Raw genomic sequence first — 22,442 nt, 5'->3', positions numbered from 1 at the left:
TGGGACGTGACCTAAAGATAACGACGAGTTAATGATATTGAGAAGCGGTTCTTCGGCTACAGGTAACAGCTCTTTTAGTAATTTAGTGGGTACAGGATCTAATAAACAAGTTGTTGGTTTAGATACAGTGATAAGTTTATTTAGCTTTTCCTGTCCTATATTTGTAAAGCACTGCAGTTTATCTTTGGGTGCGATGAATGAAACTGAAGTGTTAGACGCTGTAGAATCTACATTCGCTATTGTATTTCTAATGTTGTCTATTTTATTAGTGAAGAAATTCATAAAGTCATTACTATTTAACGTTGGTGGAATATTTGAATCAGGTGGCGTCTGGTAATTTGTTAATTTAGCCACTGTGCTAAATAAAAACCTTGGATTGTTTTGGTTATTTTCAATGAGTTTGTGGATATGCTCTGCCCTAGCAGTTTTTAGAGCCTGTCTATAGCTGGACATACTGTTTTTCCATGCAATTCTAAAAACTTCCAAGTTAGTTTTTCTCCATTTGCGTTCAAGACTACGAGTTACTTTCTTGAGAGAGTGAGTGTTACTGTTATACCATGGCACAGTACGTTTTTCTCTAACCTTTTTCAATTTGATGGGGGCAACAGCTTCTAATGTATTAGAGAAAATAGTGCCCATGTTGTCAGTAATTTCGTCTAATTCATGTGTATTTTTGGGTACAAATAGCAGTTGAGATAGATCAGGCAGGTTATTTGTGAATATGTCTTTGGTGGCTGGAACAATAGTTCTGCCCAGACGGTAACGCTGAGACGTATAGTTAATATCAGTTATACGCAGCATGCACGATACAAGGAAATGGTCTGTAATATCATCACTTTGGGGTACAATATCTATAGCAGTAAGATCGATTCCATGCGATATAATTAGATCTAGTGTATGATTAAAACGATGAGTGGGCCCGGTGACATTTTGCTGGACTCCAAAGGAGTTTATTAGGTCAGTAAACGCAAGTCCTAATGTATCATTTGCATTATCAACGTGAATATTAAAATCTCCCATGATTAGCGCCTTATCAACTGTAACTAGAAGGTCTGAGAGGAAATCTGCAAATTCTTTTAGGGATTCAAGTCTATTAAAAGCATATTAGTATGTTATGTGTAAGCCAGGTTAAAGAGATGGGTCTTTATTCTAGATTTAAACTGCAAGAGTGTGTCTGCCTCCCAAACAATGTTAGGTAGGTTATTCCAGAGTTTAGACGCCAAATAGGTAAAGGATCTGCCGCCCGCAGTTGATTTTGATATTCTAGGTATTATCAAATTGCCTGAGTTTTGAGAACGTAGCGGACGTAGAGGATTATAATGTAAAAGGAGCTCATTTAAATACTGAGGTGCAAAACCATTCAGGGCTTTATAAGTATTTTAAAATCTATACGATGTTTGATAGGGAGCCAGTGCAGTGTTGACAGGACCGGCCTAATATGGTCATACTTCGTGGTTCTAGTAAGAACTCTTGCTGCTGCATTTTGGACTAGCTGTAGTTTGTTTAAGCATGCAGAACAACCACCCAATAAAGCATTACAATAATCTAACCTTGATGTCATAAATGCATGGATCAACATTTCTGCATTTGACATTGAGAGCATAGGCCGTAATTTAAATATATTTTTGAGATGGAAAAATGCAGTTTTACAAATGCTAGAAACATAGCTTTCTAAGGAAAGATTGCGATCAAATAGCACACCTAGGTTCCTAACTGATGAAGAAGAATTGACAGAGCAACCATCAAGTCTTAGACAGTGTTCTAGGTTATTACAAGCAGAGTTTTTAGGTCCTATAATTAACACCTCTGTTTTTTCAGAATTTAGCAGTAAGAAATTACTCGTCATCCAGTTTTTTATATTGACTATGCATTCCATTAGTTTTTCAAATTGGTGTGTTTCACCGGGCCGCGAAGAAATATAGAGCTGAGTATCATCAGCATAACAGTGAAAGCTAACACCATGTTTCCTGATGATATCTCCCAAGGGTAACATATAAAGCGTGAAGAGTAGCGGCCCTAGTACTGAGCCTTGAGGTACTCCATACTGCACTTGTGATCGATATGATACATCTTCATTCACTGCTACGAACTGATGGCAGTCATATACAGTAAGTACGATTTAAACCATGCTAATGCACTTCCATAGATGCCAACAAAGTGTTCAAGTCTATGCAAAAGAATGTTGTGGTCAATTGTGTCAAAGCACTAAGATCCAATAAAACTAATAGAGAGATACACCCACGATCAGATGATAAGAGCAGATCATATGTAACTCTAAGGAGAGCAGTCTCAGTACAATGATACGGTCTAAATCCTGACTGGAAATCCTCACATATACCATTTTTCTCTAAGAAGGAATATAATTGTGAGGATACCACCTTTTCTAGTATCTTGGACAGAAAAGGGAGATTAGAGATTGGTCTATAATTAATAGTTCTTTGGGGTCAAGTTGTGTTTTTTTGATGAGAGGCTTAATAACAGCCAGTTTGAAGGTTTTGGGGACATATCCTAATGACAATGAGGAATTAATAATAGTCAGAAAAGGATCTATGACTTCTGGAAGCACCTCTTTTAGGAGCTTAGATGGTATAGAGTCTAACATACATGTTGGTTTAGATGATTTAACAAGTTTATACAATTCTTCCTCTCCTATAGTAGAGAATGAGTGGAAGTGTTCCTCAGGGGGTCTATAGTGCACTGTCTGATATGATACTGTAGCTGACGGCTGAATGGTTGCAATTTTATCTCTAATAGTATCGATTTTAGAAGTAAAGTAGTTCATAAAGTCATTACTGCTGTGGTGTTGGGAAATGTCAACACTTGTTGAGGCTTTATTTTTCGTTAATTTAGCCACTGTATTGAATAAATACCTGGGGTTATGTTTGTTTTCTTCTAAAAGAGAAGAAAAGTAATCGGATCTAGCAGTTTTTAATGCTTTTCTGTAGGATAGGTTACTTTCCCGCCAAGCAATACGAAATACTTCTAGTTTTGTTTTCCTCCAGCTGCGCTCCATTTTTCGGGCTGCTCTCTTTAGGGTGCGAGTATGCTCATTATACCATGGTGTCAAACTGTTTTCCTTAACCTTCCTTAAGCGTAAAGGAGCAACTGTATTTAAAGTGCTAGAAAAGAGCATATACTGCATTTTCTTTGTTTTGTCCTTTAATTATACCTTGTACACTATATAAATATTATTTAGGGTAATTTCTGGTTTAGTTTTGGAATTATATTGGTCCAGTTATGGCTGTCTTCTGGAGCTTCTGGAGATGTGGGGTAAAGGTGGTGGCAGTTTGGCTTTTGTCCGGCTGACATCTGGGGCTTCCGGCACTGTTGTGGGCCAGTTATGACTGAATTCTGGGGACACTGCGGATGAGTTGTGGGTGAGTTTTGGTCAGTTCTAGTATTCTTTAGGCAAGCAGCTTAAGGTCCATTCGAGGGGAGAGGGCCATGGTCTGTGGGCCACAACAACAGCCTTAATTCAACCCGATAAGGCCCACAACCAATTTGCTATCTGGGTAGTCACTGGATATTGGTATAAGGACATGTCCCTAGCCTCCCTACTAACTTCTATTCCCGATTTATTCAGCCCATGAAATAAATTGTTCAATAAAAATACCAGCATAGTATTAGGCTACCATCTTTTATTAATATTGTTTTAGGCCTATGTATCAACATTAATAAATGTTTTCTGCATTTATTACCATCTGTGGCGATCGTGTTGCAGTCGTGCCAAAGCTGTAAAGTGAATTGAATTATAGATGGATATTTATCATACAACAATACATCTTGCCGCAATAAAACTAACAGCGCCAATAATAAGGGAAACGCTATTTGTGATGACGACAGTGTGTAACTTTTGTAATATGTGGCTTGGGTAATGTCCGTGTTTACTCCACCTATCGGCGCAGTTTACTGATTCTACCGAGTCCCGGTGAGCCTGATGGATTTACGCCTGCACTAAGACACTATTATTCTGCATTCGGACCGTTTATTAAGTTAAATGACATGGACTGCATGTGGTCGTCACGATGAGGGTCTGTCACATTTCCGATCAGCTGCGAAAAATGACCTTTACGTGGATCAAAATAGACGGAAAGTTAGACGGAGGAAGGTGAAGTAAAGTGAATATATTAGCAAGCAGCGCTAGCAGCGCGGCTCAAACAACACGTATTTGATATTTACATGTTGTTTGATTCAATATAGTGGAGATGTAAGCGTTTAAATACTGTTTTATATAGTTTTTGTGTCACCCCGCTGTTTTTAAGTTAACGTTAGTGCTCTTAAGATTATTAGCTTGACTTGCTAGCTGTCATTTGAACTAACGTTACCTCTGAAGTCAGAAAATGTTTGCGAGTTTATTTACCATTTTAAGTATATTTTACGTTCGTTAACTTTTTAGCTTTATCGTATAAACAAACATTTCCCACAGAAATCATTCGGAGGTGATCTATCATAAGTGTCAACTGTCTCAGATGTTTCTTCTAAAACTCCTTAGCAGAAACAAATATAGACACAAATGAGACTGTTGACATATAGTTAAAAGCCTTAATGCGTATGGCAGTCATAGGCTCGGATTGTTCGTGAGAAGGATAAATATTTGAGTTTATTTCTCTTCATAAACTTAGAGGAGACACTTGTGAGAATGCAGGGTCTTAATAACAGAATTGCATACAACTCTCCTCTTGTCTTTATTTAATCTCATTGCTGTATCTGAAACTTTTGAGATTTACAATATAACGTATAAGACATGCTGTCAGTTTGCTGTAATCGCATTTATATTAGTTTACATGAATAGACGTCCATATAGCTGTGTACATTAGCAACCTGCTTATCGATAACTTTAATTTTGAATGATCTGAGTATTGATAAGCTACAAAGAAAAATGTCTGTGTACTCAAAACTACCATCTGAGCTGAAGAAACCCCTTGTGAGAAACACCATTGTCCTTCTTGTTGCTCTGTATGGGGCAAAAAAACTTTCCCCTTACGTTTATGGCAAGCTCAAGGGAAGGACTAGTAAACAGGTTAAGGGCACTGACCCGGTTACCACCAATAGAGAACCACAAGAAGTGGAAGTTGCAAAGAAAAAGAAAAGCTCCCCGGCTGTGAACCGCGAATTCTTTGAGAGGTTGATTCGTCTTTTGAAAATCCTCTTTCCTCGGCTTTTCTGCAAAGAACTCGGCCTACTCGGTTTCCACTCTCTAGCTCTCATTTCACGCACATTTCTCTCCATCTATGTAGCCAATTTGGATGGGCAAATAGTGAAAACCATTGTGAAGAAAGACCCCAGGGCGTTTGTGGTTGAGTTAACCAAATGGCTGCTCATTGCCATTCCCGCCACCTTTGTGAACAGTGCCATCCGTTACCTGGAGGGTCAGCTGACCCTCGCATTTCGCACTCGATTGGTCACCCATGCCTACATGATGTATTTCAGTGACCAGACATATTACCGTGTAAGCAACATGGATGGAAGGCTGGCAAACCCTGATCAGTCTTTGACTGAAGATGTGGTGATGTTTGCTGGCTCTGTGGCTCATCTGTACTCTAACCTGACCAAGCCTATCCTCGATGTAGTGGTGACCTGTTACACACTCATAAAAACAGGCGAGTCGAAAGGTGCCAACACCACATGGCCCTCCATCATAGCTGGCATTGTGGTGGCGTTTACTGCCAAGATTCTGAGAATGTTCTCTCCCCGCTTTGGTAAACTGGTGGCCGAGGAAGCCAAGAGGAAAGGCGACCTGAGATACATGCATTCACGCATCATCGCCAATTCAGAGGAGATCGCCTTCTATGGAGGACATAAGGTAAATTTTCTGTCACCTAATAACTCAACTTCATGTCTTTCCAAATGTGCATGACTTTGGAACACAAAAGGAGATGTTTAGCAGCATGTTCATGATGCTCTTTTTTTATACTGTGAACACAGTATTAAAAAAGTTAATTCACCCCAAAATGAAAATGAGCCAAATTTGCCCATGAATTACTTACCCTCAAGGGATCCTTGGTGTATATTACTTTATATTTTCAGATTTATCTAGTCGGAGTTATATTATATATTGTCTGTGTAATGGCAGACGGCGTGTGATGCAGTCCATCAGTCCAAAAGAAGTGAAATAAAGCTCATCCAATCATAATAAAAAGTGTCTTACACGGCTGCGGGGGGTGAACAGAGGCCTCCTGTAGCGAATCCATGCATCCATGCAAAAATAACCATATTTAAAAGGTAATAATCAATTGTTGTACACGGATGCAGTTTCGGGTGGATGATGTAGGATGTCGGCCCTTTAAAACACATTTTTATTATTATTTATTATTTATGATATTTAAAGGAGCATTGTAGGTTCTGAAATTTCTAACCGTTACTGACACCAGTGGCCGTTAGAGGAACTGCAGCCAGTCTCATGCTTGTTCTCAGTGCGCATGCTCTTTTTATTTTTTTTATTATTTTTTTTTTTTACTTACGAGGAGTGTCTGTGGGTGTCTGAATTGTGCTGGAGGCTGGTCGCTTCTTTCCATCCGCAGAGTCCATTTGAAAACATTATTGCCTCTGCTTACTATAATGGCTGGCGTGCAATACGGTTGTAAGCCCAAGTAGACGAGAAAACGCATGACGTCACATTTTGTGAATTTTCGAGCCAATTCGTGCCCGACTCCTCCACACACAATTGAGCCTACAGGCTGATAGAGGCAACCGTGGTGGAGAGTCGAGGTGTCATTCTTTTTTTTACATCATGGTTGGCTCATACATGTACAAATGAAAACTCTATCTTAAAGATTTTTTTTAAGTAAAAACCTCCACATAGCTTTTTTAAGAATAATTGTTTAATATTATTGTTTATCTTATTATTATTTTTTTTTTATTTTATGTTTTGTTGGCTTTAGATAAAAATCAAATGTTAATACTATTTATTTATTTTAGTAACAAATGTTAATATTATATCCTTATACAAAATTTAATTATACTATTATCTGTTTTGGATTAAAGTCCCTATTATGGGTAATGAAAGGTTCATAATTTTGGTTTTGGGAGTCCCCAAGAACAGGATGACCTGCGTGCAAGGTCAAGAAACAATTTCATTGTCTTATAATATGCTTCTTTGTGTACAGCGTTACCGGGGGAAACCGCCATTTTTACAGTTCCAAAAGCAGCACCTAGTGGCAAAGAATGAATTTGCATCTTCATTCAGACCAATGCTTAAAGACCAACAAGTGGGCGGGCAATATGGTTATGTTTCATGTTGAGGTCAACATGAATTGGCTTGGGATTCGTTTTAAAAAACGACTCTTTTCAATGATTCAGAGTCGACTCTTTCTTTTGAGAGACAATAACTTTATACTTGGTAGGGTTGGTTACCGAAACCCGGTACCAATATGGCACCGGTACCTATGGAACCGGTTTGCACCGAACCGAATCAGCACGCAGATTTCAGTGCCTCATTTTGGTTCCTCTTAAATGCCTGAGCGATCGATTGAAATATTGTCTTGATTCTCTGAAATGTACACAACGAAGCATGGGCGTCGCTAGGCTTTTTTAGCGGGGCTTCATAAACTGTACATAAATTTGCGATCGCCTCAGAGTCAGTCCGCTTAAATGTCATATGAAAACGGCGGCAGATCTGTCTTCTCTCCGTTTTTCAGCGCGCTCTTCAATCCACAGTCCGCGTGCGGACTCAAACACAAACAGAGGACACGAGGTGTGTGTTTATCAATAGATTGTTATTATATCTGTATCTGTGCAGTTCTTTTATCATAAATATGGTTTACAAAAGGTCACGAGGGATCAATCGGTTTCACATCTACTGTAAAGTTTTCACTCCATTCGCCGCTCATCCTACCACAGCTGTTTCCTCCAGCGAAAATCTAGCCCTTAACACATATGAACGAATACTTTAATTACACTTATTTAAATATACTTCATCTAATTATAGTATTATACTTTATGCATACACTACTGTGCAAAAGTTAGTCTTTTGTCAAATCTCACTAGATTATTATTAAAATTAATGGAAAAATGAATGTTTGGAAAGGTAAACTGATATTTCCTACTGACATACTAAATCAAAAGATATAAATAACTGGCCTAAACCCCTTTTTTGGGGTGAAAATACTAATGTGCCTAAGACTGTGGGCTACTTTACAAATGACATTGTTGCTACTTGATAAAGAATGAACATACAGTCATTCACAGAACTGATTAAAGACAGTGACAGACAGCACTCATTTGAACTAAATATCAGAGTGATTGACTAAGATACAGTAGAAACATTATGTGTGGTTTTGTATTAAATAATGACCCAGATCATGAAATACATTTATTAGCCTTAGAGTAAGGGATGCTTGGGAAATGAGAGTATCCAAGGAGCGTGTGAATGCTATGGATTTATTTTAAATCTTTTTAATGTTCTTTAATGTTGTCCTTTTTAGGCTTTTTTAAATTTTATTTATTTATTTATTTTTATAGAAGTATCGGTTCAGGCAACGTTTAGGCACCGGTACCATTTTAAAAGTATCGAAATGGCACCGGTATCGAATAAAACCCAATCGATACCCAACCCTAATACTCTGTGAACTTTCAGATTTAAAACTTGGCAGCATGTTTTCATTCACTTAAAGCTGTGTTACACACTGCATTAAAGGTAATTTAAAAAAAATCCATAATATGGGCACTTTAATATATTTGGCTTGCTTGATGGGGTTTTGTTGAGCCCTTTTTGTTTTATAGAATAATATTAATATTAAATATAATCATAATATTGTAAAAAGTGCTAAACAAACACATATACATTTCCCGTTTTAATTACTTCTTTTGACTTACAACACTGATGATATGAAGGTTAATTTTTAAGTTTAAAGTAGATTTTGGGTTTTGAAAAAAAAAATTGTTTTTATTTAGCAAGGATGCATTAAAGTGATCAAAAGTAAGAAAAGAAAATGTATTTAATTTAACAATAAATTATAATAATTATATGATTATAATTATTCAATTCAAGTTTATTTGTATAACGCTTTTCACAATGCAAACCGTTGCTTTACAGAAAACTAACGATTCTACATTATATTTAGTAATAGTTTATCAGTGGTGATAGTTTATCAGTAATAGTTTATCTCAAGTTGATGTCCATTATAGCAAAATTGATAGTTTTGTATGTTGCCTGAGGGTTGGCATCATCTAAGGTCTTCTGGGGGGTTGGCATCATCTTTTCTCAGGTGTTCGGTCATCTCAGGTCTTGATCCAGACTGAAGCCTGTGTAATTCCTACTAGTTACCACGGGATGCCAACTGTGGCAGAGACAGAGAAGGTTATAGAGAAAAATTTGTGTAGCTGCTGTTCCAACTAAGCAAAAAATATGAAACTGATACGGAACTTAGTAAGTGCAGAGAATGTAAAACTGGGGTAATGTGATCATATTTTCTTGACCTGGTAAGGGCTCTAGCAGCTAAAAAAATAACTACTTTTAGCTTGTTTATTGAAGATACAGGGCAACTACGTAGCAGTGTATTACAAAAGTCCAGTCTAGAGGTCATGAATTCATGAACTAGCTTTCTGCATCAGAAACAGGTAGAATGTTCTGTAACTTGGCAATGTTTCTAAGATAGAAGAATGCTGTTTTTGTAACATGGGAAACATGATTTTCAAAAAACAAGTTGCAGTCTAATATAACACCCACATTTTTGACTGTAGAGGAAGTAACAGTACATCTGTCTAGATTATATCTGAATTTTTCCATTTTAATCACACAACCTGCATTCAATTTATATTTTGACCTCACCATTCAGGGAATAGACAGTCTTTATAAATTGAACAATGCAAGTACTTTTATCATTTAAAAAGCCATCATAGCAGTTATCTGAGAATTGGCTTACTAGTCATATGGAGTGTAGCGTCCTGGAGATGTTGTCCGACAGGGGTTTCACTCCGACTCTGCTGGGGTGCAGGCCATCAGCACGAAAAAGCTTAGGACGCTCCCAGAAAAGATTCCAATTATTAACAAAGAGCAGTTTTTGTTCTTTATACAATAACAATAATCATTTGTTTAAAGCAAACAGTCTACTGAGCCTTTCATGTCCTCGTCGATACGTGGGAAGTGTGACACGATGATTGTTTTCATGGACGATGTGCTGCGTACCATTTCTATCAGGCTCCTGAAGTCCCTCTTCAGCATTTTCATCTGCTGCAGCTTGGTGTCATTAACCCCCTCATTGAGCACAACTGCTTCTGTGCTCTCGTTGTCCTTCAGGATCGCGGGTTTTTGCTCAGAAACATCGAGAACATGAGCACCAGGGAAACCGTGAGTGTGCACTTTACATTTAGCTAGGGAAGCATAGATGTGCTGGATGATAGAGTTTCCAACGATCACAGAGTCACATGGAGTGATGTTGTTCTGGGTGGAGATCTCGAAGACCAAATGTGAATTACGGTAATGAATATGCACGATATTGTTATCGTGGGCACTTGAATCCCGTGAATAATTATATATTACAAATTATTCAGAATTTGGAATGCATTTTAGGAATACTTTTCCAATCAACTGGACAAAATGCACAAGACCGCTGTATGATACTTGAAAGAGTGCGCTCTGATGTAAACAAGCATGCATGAGAAGCATATGGGGGAACACTTGAGAGATGTTCTGAATGAAAGCACATTCACTCTCTGACAGCAGATGGCGCTAAACTACAGAAAATGCAGCCACTACCCTGGAAACCCCATAAATAAAGCAGCTGCCACTTTCTAAAATGTATTTAAATAGATTTAAATAGCCATTCGGATTTGTGGATTTGCTATGGTGTTCATCACAGCCCAAATACTTAAATATTTAGGCTTAATAGGCTATTTATTTTCAAACTTATTTTACAGTTTAAACAGGACTACAACATGCTATCGATATTGTTTGAAAGTGTTTTGATCATTTATTGTTCATTCACACTTTACATTAGGGCATCAGTAGTTAACATTAGTTAAATAATAAGTTAACATAAACTGCCAATAAAAAATTCTTCTGAACATTCATTCATTAATCTTAGGTATTTTATTAGGTATTTTTAACAAAGATTAATAACTTCTGTTGCAAATGACGCTATTGCTTATTGTGAATGTTAATGCATTAACTAAGGTTAACTAATGAGGTCTTATTGTAAAGTGATAAATATTCTATAAAAAAAAAACAAACAGTAAACACTCTTTAGTATTAAGTCTCAAATGTCAACTATCGGATTGGTTTCCTCTTTAAATTATAAAAAAGTAAAAATATGAATGGTATTGTAATGTTGTACTTAAACTACAATTAAAATAATAGGAAAAACCCTTAAGGTAACATGTTGAAATAAAAATAAAATGCTTTTTAAGCACGCAGAATAACATAAGTGGACTTGGAATGATTAATTGCTGCTTTGAACGATTACGTAATTGTGGCATTCATAATTGTTTTCACAATTAGAAATTCGATTAATTGTGCAGCCCTAAGGGTAAGTAAATGATGGCAGAATTTTGATTTATGGGTGAATTATCCCTTTAAGACTGTAAAACAGGTGTTTGAGGTCATTTTGTTCATGTGTCAGAATGTCCCTGCTGAACAAACAGTGCCCCATGCCTGCAATGGGAAATGTTCCCGAAATTCACAGTCATGTGGCCAGAGAGAAGTTCATAGAAAGAAGTCATGTGATGTGTCTGAATACAAAGAAGGCCCTGGAATTGGGGCAAAAGTCTATGTTCGCCTCTTTAACCCAAGGCCTTCACTTACACACTGCACTTAACTCTCCTTAACCTACATGATGATTTTAATATGCTCTGATGTTATGCTTAAAATGTATGTTTCTTATTAATACAAAAAGGTTATGAAATGACATGATCTTGAATCAAGAAGCCTGATTGGACACATTATTATTGGAAACCAACCTGTTTGTGAGCTTGTGGTTCCGCAACTTGATGTTATCTTGTTGCCTGTGTATCTGCGTGTATGCGTGTCTGCGTGTGTGTTTGCGTGCCTGCGTCTGTGCCCTGCGCAGATCGAGATGTTGCAGCTGCAGCGGAGCTACACGGCGCTGTCCAAGCAGATAAACCTCATCCTGTTCAAGAGGCTGTGGTATGTCATGCTGGAACAGTTCCTGATGAAATATCTCTGGAGTGCATCGGGCCTGGTCATGGTCGCCGTGCCCATCATCACTGCCACTGGATACTCTAAATATGGTATGGATTATGATTTATTATTACATGTATTTTTGTTTATTTACATTATGATTATCTGTAGTTCCTGTTCTTCTCTCTACGTCTGTGGCTCCAGACGTTTTGTCTGTGTGATTGTTTCAGTCCAAAATTTCTTTGGACGTCCTTGAGCGTGTGTTGATATGGTGTTCTTAAAGGGGACAGTTTGATACAATTGAATTTTTTGTACCTCATATTCGCTTATACAGTAGCGTTCAAGTTCAGTAAGATAATGTTTCTGAAATTCTATCATGCTCACCAAGGCTGCATTTATTTATTTGATTATAAATATAGTAAAAACTTTAATATTGTGAAATATTTGAAGAATTGAAAATGATTCTTTTGTATTTAATTATATATTGAAATGTAATATTCCTGCGATTCCAGCATCATTACTCCAGTCTTCAATGTCACATGATCCATGAGAAATCATTCTAATAGGCTGAATTGCTGCTGAAGAAACATTTATCATTTGTTCAACATCATCAACATTTTTTACAGGATTATTAACTTCATAGAAAATTAAAAAGAAACATGAAATAGAAACATTTTGTAACACTATATGTGTCTTTATTGTCACTATTCAATTTAATTTGTTGGTATTTTTCATTTATTATTATTATTATTATTTTATTTTTATTTTTTTTTTACTGACCCCATACTGCTCTCCATAATACTTCAAAACAAGATCTCTAAAATCTGATCGACATGTTTGCTGCTCTTTCACCTTTATTATATTTATTTATACTTTCCTCACAGTCTTGTCCTTGTGAAATCCTTTCAGATTCAGAGGATGTAAAACAGGCAGCCCTGGGGATGAAGGAGGAGGACTTGGTGAGTGAACGCACACAGGCCTTCACCACGGCCCGGAACCTTCTGAACGCCGCAGCTGATGCAGTGGAGAGGATCATGGTCTCCTACAAAGAGGTGACACGCATTTCACTAACTAGCTTTACAAAAAGTGCTTTCAAATCTAGATTTCATCAGCAAAATAAATATATGAGCAAATAAATACTAAACAATTACAGAGAAAATGTTTTTCTATTTTAAATCAATAAACAAAAACAATTTTAAATAACCAACCACAGTTTGCTTTTTGTATTTGATGTTTAGGGGTAGCCAGTCATCTATAAACCTTATGTCATGTTAATGTAGCAAACCTAAACACTGTGCATTCAACTCCCAGTAAATCATTCCCTGGCATTTCCTGACTAGTCATTTCAGTCAAAGCCATTGCTTATACAAGGTTTCATTTCTAAATGTGGCTAAAAAGTACTGATCTCATCACAGATCACAGAACTGGCTGGATATACGGCTCGTGTGTATGAGATGTTCGAGGTGTTTGAGGATGTGCGTGTCGGAGTGTACCGTCGTTCGGCCTCAGAGGTGAAACCAGAAAAGCCAGGGACGGCTGGGAAGATAAAACATGGCATGAGAGTGGAGGGACCGCTGCAGATCAGAGGTCAGATCAAGTTTATTTTGATCTGTTTCAGTTGTGTGTTGTATAAGTGTCATAGCTATGTTTGATATAGTTTACTATCTACAGCTTCAGAAAGTAAGAATACTTTGGACTGTATAGCAATTTTCTATATGCAGGCAATATGAAGATGGCTTACTACATCTGAAGAAATATATCCTATACAGTCATCCAATTAATAAATACTGCTCTTTTAAATTAACATTCAACCTGAAATTAATCCTGGAAAAATAAATCAATGGTTACACAAACATATTAAGCAGCACAACTGTTTTCAGCATTGATGATTATAATAAATGTTTCTTGAGCACTAAATCAGCATATCAGAATGTTTTCTGAAGGATCAAGTGACACTGAAGACTGGAGTAATAATGCTGGAAATTCAGCTTTGATCACAGGAATAAATTACATTTTAAAATATAATCAAATAGAAATATAATATTACGATGTTACAGTTTTTACTGCCTGTTTAATCAAATTAATGCAGCCTTGGTGAGCAGAAGAAACATAAGAAACATTACTGTTCCAAACTTTTGAACATTAGTGTATATTAAACAGTACATACTGAACAATACATAGTATTAATCAGTATGTTTATGTAATATACTGAACATTTTCATGAAGTAACTGTCTTGTCGTGTTTGTTTAGGTAAGGTGATTGATGTGGAACAGGGCATCAAATGTGAAAACCTGCCCATAATAACTCCTACAGGGGATGTGGTGGTTTCCAGCCTGAACATACAGGTAAATTCCTGTCTTAAACCCTTCTTGAGTCATTTTAATTTTACCAGTGCAAAATTGGCATGCTAGTGTAGTAGGGATTGTATACTTGTTACATCCAACTAAAACTTCTCTCCATCTTCAAGCTGAGTAGACCGTATATTAAATTATTTCTATCACTCTGCTGCAATATCTTGTGCTCATGCAGAGTAAATGAGTCAGTCGTCTGATGCAACATGCTGTTCTCTGCATGATTTATGTGCATGTGAAGTGTGAATATGTCAATGAGGCTGTTATCTGTTTTTTTTTTTTTCTCTAGCCTAGTTTTGTGAGTACTTCACTGATAATGCAGCAATGGTAATCAGCGCCTGACCTTTTGACAGTTTAAAGTGGGTTTAGGAGAAGATATATTACGAGACCCCCATGGAGAATTTATATTTATGTATTTTGCTCATTCACTCTTACTGTGGCAATTTTTGCTTGCATCACCTGTTATCTTACATTAGCTTATCTTTATGGAATATTTGAATTAGTTTTCTCTGCCTGTGCACTGGTGAGAGATATAGTCAGTTACTCTACAATCCAAAACATGTTAGCAGGATTTAAAGCCATAAACTTTAAAGCTAGCAAGATAAGTGCAGAAAAATATGCTGGAGATTTTCCTTTGATATATTCTCACCACGGCTGTTTATTATGCACATGTTTTAGATAACGCCTGCAGAGCTGATACATTGATAGTTGACCGACAACGTGGACATGTGTAGCTTTTTTTTTAGCATTGGGTTAATATTTAAGGAAAATTACACATGAACTGGTCACTTTTCTTGAACAGTTTTAATAAACTTTCATCTTCTTTGCAGAAGTCTTGTGGATTAAAAAAATACAAATATATTAACATATATTATAATTTATATCATAGTTAGTTATATTTAAATAAAACTATTACAAATATTTTTGTTATTTGAAATATAATAATACTTTTTTAAATATATATATATATATATATATATATATATATATATATATATATATATATATATATATATATAAATGTTTTATTTCATCTAGTTTTCAAGGCAGCATTTCTCATTTTCATTTAGTTTAACTTAATGTACTAAAATAATTAAAAATACTAAAATAAAACTCAAATAAAAAGTAAACAAAACAATATAGGCTTATATAAAATAAAATTAAAAAAGTACTAAAAATGACACACAAACAAAATGATAATTTTATTTAACTAAAATATTAAAACTAAAAACATAAAATATAATATTAATTAAAATACTATAATGTTATTTAATTTGAATTCTAAAATATATAATTGATATAATACACTGAATTAAATATTTCTGTAATATAGAGTAGAATATAATTTCTTATATACATTTATTTAGTAGAAATCAAATAACTAAGTGACCTTAAATTTATACATTAATATTAATGTGGATTGATCAGTATTAAAATGTCTGCACCTGTTGTGAATCCAGGGTAAATTTGGCTCAAAATGAACTGTCCCCATCAGTACACAGCTTACACACAATTATTATGATATGACACCCATTGTTTGTCTGTTAAATGTACTATTTCAGTGAGTATCTTGTCTTGAATGCGCTAGTTATGAATAGACACATTTCTTGAGTCTGGATTGAGTATCTGCTCTCTTATGATTAATTCATGTTTCCTGCTATATTCTGAGAAATGGGTCATGTGTACCCCAGTGTGACCCCCCTGTGGTCTGCCCCGGACAATGTGCTGATTATATTCCGGTCGCGCGTTAGTGTGCTCTTAGGGTTTCCACAACAGTGCCTCGATTTGCAGGGGCGGCATGCTGCTAATACCCTCTCTTAGCCCTGATGTCGCAGTCATGCGGTGCACTCATGACACAATGATCATTACCCACAATGCATTCTCATATCGGTTTTGCAGCCAAAAGAAAAGGAAGAAATCACGGTAGACTATGATGTCATAGATAAAACCTACCATGGAAGCCAGAGGGAATGCGGTGGTGCTTTGAGGTTGTTACATTTTTGGATGAATTGTTCCTATAAGATTAATTTGTCAGCTCTTTCTGGTTAGATCTGCACTTTGCTGCCAGACAGCCATCAGAATAGACTAAAGTCACTCGAGCAGCTTGTCTCTATACTTAGTATTATCATTAACGTCGCTTCCAGATGTTTTGAACCCAAATGATTCACATTGGTTTGGTGTTGTGTTGAAGGTCTTTTAATAGTGGTTGACGCTCTAGCAGGAAGCCGTGCTGCTCTATTTATGTGTGTCTGGTGAATGGATGGCTTTAGCATAATGACAGGGTGTAGAGAGGGAGCGATCTGTTTTTCTCAGTATGTTGTGCTGCAGAGAGGCCTTTGAAAACCATCAAGCGTTTCCCATCACAGTGGCTCCTTTTAACCCTGTGGCTTTACTGAATTTGTAAACACATTTAGCTGTTTCCCGTGGTTTGTCCCTCTGTGCAGCTTTCTCTCTTTCTCTGAGGGGGTGCTACGCGATCCGCTGCATGTATGTTCGTTCGTGTGTCTTTAGTAACATGTAAGGGGGATGCTGGGTCTTTTTCTTCCAGGTTGATGAAGGCATGCATCTGCTGATCACAGGCCCCAACGGTTGTGGAAAAAGCTCTCTCTTCAGAATCCTGAGCGGCCTCTGGCCCGTCTACAGCGGAGTGCTTTACAAGCCATCACCCGAGCACATGTTTTACATACCTCAAAGGTACTGACTCCACTCTGTGACCTAAAAAGTATGCACTAAAAGTAAGCACTTCTCTGGTGAAGAGAGTGTGTAGTACTTAGGGCTAGATTTTGTGTCTGGGGTTTATCATGTCAAGTGATATGTAAAATTAAGCAATGTTCAATAATATCAAAATGATTTTAATGCATTTTCAAGTTGCCATTAAGCTGAGTTTTGCAATTTCGGCTTTTGTTGTCACTTTCAGCCGTTGAAGCATTTTAAACTTCACTAGCAAAGTTTAAGTGATTTGATTTCAAATCTGATTTGGTGAATTGCTTGCATCATCACGAAGTGTTAATTTTTTGTATATTAAAATGTTTTATATCATTATTTAATTTAATGGGTAATATTGTTATTTATATTATAAAATTTAACAACTGTTTTTAATTATTATTTTTATATTATCTTCTTTAAGATTATTGTGTTATTTTTTATATATATATATATATATATATATATATATATATATATATATAGAGAGAGAGAGATAGATAGATAGATAGATAGATAGATAGATAGATAGATAGATTGTATAAACATAAAATTAATATTGTTCTTGTTCATGTTCAAGAGTAAAAACTTACCTTCACTATTTAGTAAAATGTAACTTACATTTCATGGTTTTAACTCTAGGGTGTAACCAATTTTATTGTTTAAATATATTCAATAATTCTGTAATTAAATAATTCTGTGAGTCAGAATTAGGAGGACCAAATAATTTTGGATAAATAAATAAAATAGTGAAGTGACATACAGCCAAGTATGGTGACCCATACTCAGAATTCGTGCTCTGCATTTATTACATTCAAAGTGCACACACACTCACACACACACAGAGCAGTGGGCAGCCATTTATGCTGCAGCGCCCGGGGAGCAGTTGGTGGTTTGGTGCCTTGCTGTTTGGAGAGTGCTCTATATTCACTCCCTCCACCTACAATCACTGCCGGCCCAAGACTCGAACTCATAACCTTTGGATTAGGAGTCCCCAATATAGGCTGTTGATTTCTCTTTGTGCAGGTTCAGGACCCAGTACTGAGACGCAGTCTGCTGGATTTTGTTTAAGAATTAAGATCAATTAGAAGGCAGAGACGTGGGTGTGCGTGCATGTGTTTATTTCCATTTCCCACGCCGTGCCAGGTTAATTAGCGCTGATGAGTGTGCTGATTAAAAAGAGGAGCACAATCCAAAAGCAGTCAGCACATATGGTGCTCCTGTGACTGGATAACATGTCGGCTTCATTACAAACCCAACAGGAGTACAGCATCGCTTCATTCTCATGATCACACAACGGGACGTGTCCAACATCATTTCGAACCAGCAGCTGCTTGTCATTTGGCTCGCATGCAGTTCACTGAATGTCTCTGTATATCAGGACTGTTAAAAGAGAAAAAAGATCGAATAGGACTTTTAACAGGCTTTTAGAAGATGTGCCTAACACACAGTGATTTTGAGAAGACTACATTTTTAAACACTTCACCCATTTTGCCTTAATTTTATGAGAATTATTAATGCAAAATGTGAAACACAGAGGATAGATGGATAAATAGATCAAACGAGACATACAGTGAAAATATCATTAGATACACCGTGAGTGTTATTCAGAAGTAATATCTTTTCATCAACAGAATCCTGCTATTTTAATCCACTAAAAAAAGATGTGGACTCAAGTTTCCTTTGAACTCATCTGTAACAAAGAGAACTAGACGATTAAATCCCAGGGTTTGGGATTCATGATTGTTTTTCTTCTCTTTTCAGGCCTTATATGTCGGTGGGAACGCTGAGAGATCAGGTCATCTATCCTCACTCTGTTCAGGAGATGCAGGAGAAAGACATCACTGACCAGCAGCTGGAGGACATCCTCAAAACTGTGAACCTCTGCTACATCCTGGAGAGAGAAGGAGGTAAGAGACGTCACAGGAGCATCTTCAGATAATATTCACGGGATGGGAATATGTAATATATAAATACTTTTTCCTTGGTGAGATTGGAACTACTGTAATTTATGTATGTTCAGGATGGAATATTCTCTGGTTACCATTCAGAAGTTTATGATCAATAAGATTTGATTTTTTTATTTATTTATTTAAACAAATTATAATATGTTTATTTGACAGCGTTGCATTAAATTGCTCAGAAGCAACAGAAAAAAACATGTATAATGTTACAAAAATTTCTATTTCAAATAAATAGAATAAATGTTTTATTAAGTATCCTTAAAAATGTATCATGGTTTCTACAAACATATTAAGCAACACAGCCTGATATTCAAACACTGATGATAATAATAAGAAAAATGTATTGTGCATCAAATAAGCATGTTTCCGAAGGATCATGTGACACCGAAGACTGGAGAAATGATGCTGAAACCTCAGCTTTGCATCACAGAAACAAATGACAGTTCAAAATCTATTCAAATTGAAAAAGTTATGAGACTTATTTCAAAAACATGAAAAATCTTATCGACCTCAAACTTTTGAACAGTAGTGTACACAATCTGATAAGTGAATGTTTATTTTCACCAGTGTTGCAGGATAAAAGCAAGCACAGCACAGCACATTTGCTCTACTGGATGTAAAGTGTTGAACTAACAGATTTTTTTGGGATAAAATATTAATAGCATATAATTAATAATGCATGTTTAAATGATTCAGTAATATGGAAGAAGCGAAACTGCAATAGTAGCAAACATACATTATTGTTAGTATTTAAACATTTTTAAATCCTGTCAGGTTGGGATGCAGTGAGCGACTGGAAGGATGTTTTGTCTGGAGGAGAGAAGCAGCGGATGGGCATGGCCAGGATGTTTTACCACAAGTACGTCTGCTCATTTTGACTGACATTTTATTAAATATTATACACTTTCAGGTAATTTGAGGCAGAGGCATATATCATATTTTTTACACCATGCTTAATGCTGTACTAACATCTGTTTGAATTCAATTTAATGTTAGTTAAGAATCAGGGATGTTACTGGGATATCTTTCTGTTGCTGGAGATAATTGGTAGAATGACTTCGTCTGTCTAAAATAAAAAAAAAAGAACACTTTGAAGATGCTAAGTTATGATACATGCAAAAAAAGCTGCTCATGGTTTCCTTAAAGCCACTGAAGTGATAAATATTCAGTTACTGAACGTTATGAGCATTTAACTGGATTCAGTGCGTGTTTTTTTGAATCTATACAGAGAACTTGGACATTTGAAGCTAGCAGCTGCTTTAGGGGAGATTATTGTAGAACCACTGAGATATTTATTAATGGGGAAGAAAAAAAAAACCCAAGTCAGAATATAAAAAATTAAACTATTCAACTGCCAACTATTGCTTTTAAGTCTGCTTTAAAAGTCCCTAACAACTTGTGTGTTTAAAGCTGATAAATCTCTGATTTCTCTCTAACAGGCCTCAATACGCCCTCCTGGATGAGTGCACGAGTGCTGTGAGTATTGATGTGGAGGGCAAAATCTTTGAAGCTGCGAAGGATGCTGGGATTGCGCTTCTCTCTATTACACACCGTCCTTCTCTCTGGTGGGTTTTCAGTCGTATGAAAATGAAGAGCAGTTCTTTCATTGCTTGTGCGGGAAAAAAAAGTGCATTTATGTTCGTTCAGAAACTAAGCACTGAATCATAAACACATAAGATTAAAGGGTTCATATGATGGAAAACAGGATTTTTCATGCTTTTTTGATGTAGAAGTTTGATGTACTTTGTAGAAATACTGTAATATTCAAAACACCCAGACCACTCAGACAAGTTATCCAGGAAAGCTACAGTAATGGGTTGTTGAAGGTGCTGAATACTGTAACATGAAATCACTAATGGGTGCCCTGAGAGAAAACACCTGTGTTTCTGATCGCAACAGGCAAAATAAAGAATCAAGGGAGCGGCCCACGCTTTTTTCATCAGTCGGAAAACTAGCCACGATGAATCATGTTATGCCTTTGGGTTATGAAGAAAGGGTGTGTGGAAGTTAGCAAGTGAATCATTTCACGCCGATGCATCCATGAACAGTTTAACATATTTATTTAAAGAAAATAATACTTCTGTTCAGCAATATGGTTACAATACAAGACTTTTATAATGTTACAAAAGATTTCTGTTTTGAAATAAATGTCATTTCTTTTTAACTTTCTGTTCAACAAAGAGCCCTGAAAGAAATGTATCTCGGTTTCCAGAAAAGTATTTTCTGTAGGATCATGTGACACTGAATACTGGAGTAATTGCTACCGAAAATTCAGCTTTGCATCACAGGAATAAATGACACTTTAAAATATATTCAAATACAAATCAGTTACTTTAATTTGTAATAATATTTCACAATTTTACAGTTTTTACTGTACTTTTGATCAAATAAATGCAGCCCTGGTGAGTAGAAGAGTCAAAAGCATTTGAAAAATCTTAATGACCCTGAACTTTTGAACAGTAATGTATATCTATATCAAGTTAGTTTTACCCTGATAAATAAAGATGGACTTCTTAGAAACATATTCATATAAACAGCATGTTTAATTTCAAGGGTATAAGGGAGGGTGCAAAAAAACTAAATTACGATAATTTATGGTCACAAGAAACCTGGATTATCCTTATAAGTAGACTTAATTAAATAGAAATAAATAACAATAGACTTTAGAAGTGCAAAACGTTCCAGAAATGTTAGGGGGAAAGCCCATGTGAGGACACAGCACAGCTTTGAACATGTTTTTATCCAGAGGTTTCTCTGGTAGTGTCTCTTTGTTACTTTCAAATCAGTCAAAATGACACACCTTGTCCTGTATTTCCTCCATTGACAGGAAGTACCACTCTCACCTGCTGCAGTTTGATGGCGAGGGCGGCTGGCGCTTTGAAAAGCTGGACGCCTCCACACGTATCTCCCTGCAGGACGAGAAGCTCCGGCTTGAGACCCAGCTCTCGGGAATTCCCAAGATGCAGCAGCGGCTGGTAGAGCTGTGCCGCATTCTGGGGGAGGACAGCAGTCTGCCGAACCCAGGGGAAGTGGAGGAAGATGATGGGATGGAGGGAGAGAGGGAGCAACAGAAGGAGGGGGAGGAGAAGGAGAGAGATGTGGTATCTGGTGGAAAAGGGAAAGACCTTATGGAGTGATTTGCAGAGAGATGATGGATGCATTCAAGGCCAGGTGTGAGCGTGTGTGTGTGTGCGTGCATATATCTGCCCACATATGTTTTAGATGCATGCATTGACTTAATCGGTTTCTAATAGGGTTAGGAATCAAAAACTTAATCAGAACTGGTTCCTTTTTAAAAAAAAATTTTTTTTTATCATTTTAAGGATGTTTGGTTCACGTTAACGGTT

The 22,442-nt window shown here is 36.5% G+C and overlaps 1 protein-coding gene across 1 annotated transcript; it reads left to right on the top strand.

Annotated features, from left to right (window-relative positions):
- The first annotated feature begins 4,533 nt into the window (after positions 1-4,533).
- abcd1 (ATP-binding cassette, sub-family D (ALD), member 1) lies at positions 4,534-22,383 on the top strand. The gene is made up of 10 exons (XM_059504163.1): positions 4,534-5,803; positions 12,006-12,186; positions 12,986-13,128; positions 13,492-13,663; positions 14,328-14,422; positions 16,977-17,122; positions 18,896-19,041; positions 19,870-19,954; positions 20,535-20,660; positions 21,923-22,383. Exons 1-10 carry the CDS (start codon positions 4,880-4,882, stop codon positions 22,230-22,232), a joined length of 2,328 nt encoding a protein of 775 aa, XP_059360146.1. The 5' UTR covers positions 4,534-4,879; the 3' UTR covers positions 22,233-22,383.
- The last annotated feature ends 59 nt before the right edge of the window (positions 22,384-22,442 follow it).

Source organism: Carassius carassius, chromosome 21 (genome assembly GCF_963082965.1).
Source record: "Carassius carassius chromosome 21, fCarCar2.1, whole genome shotgun sequence".
NCBI lineage: Eukaryota > Metazoa > Chordata > Actinopteri > Cypriniformes > Cyprinidae > Carassius > Carassius carassius.
Note: the sequence above shows the minus strand (reverse complement) of the source record. Positions and strands in the feature narration are given on the sequence as shown.

Coding starts and splice junctions, on each gene's coding strand:
- abcd1 (XM_059504163.1), top strand. CDS start 4,880: ATGTCTGTGTACTCAAAACTACCATCTGAGCTGAAGAAACCCCTTGTG. Junction 14,423..16,976: donor TTTCCAGCCTGAACATACAG/GTAAATTCCTGT, acceptor TTTTTCTTCCAG/GTTGATGAAGGCATGCATCT. Junction 20,661..21,922: donor ACACACCGTCCTTCTCTCTG/GTGGGTTTTCAG, acceptor CTCCATTGACAG/GAAGTACCACTCTCACCTGC.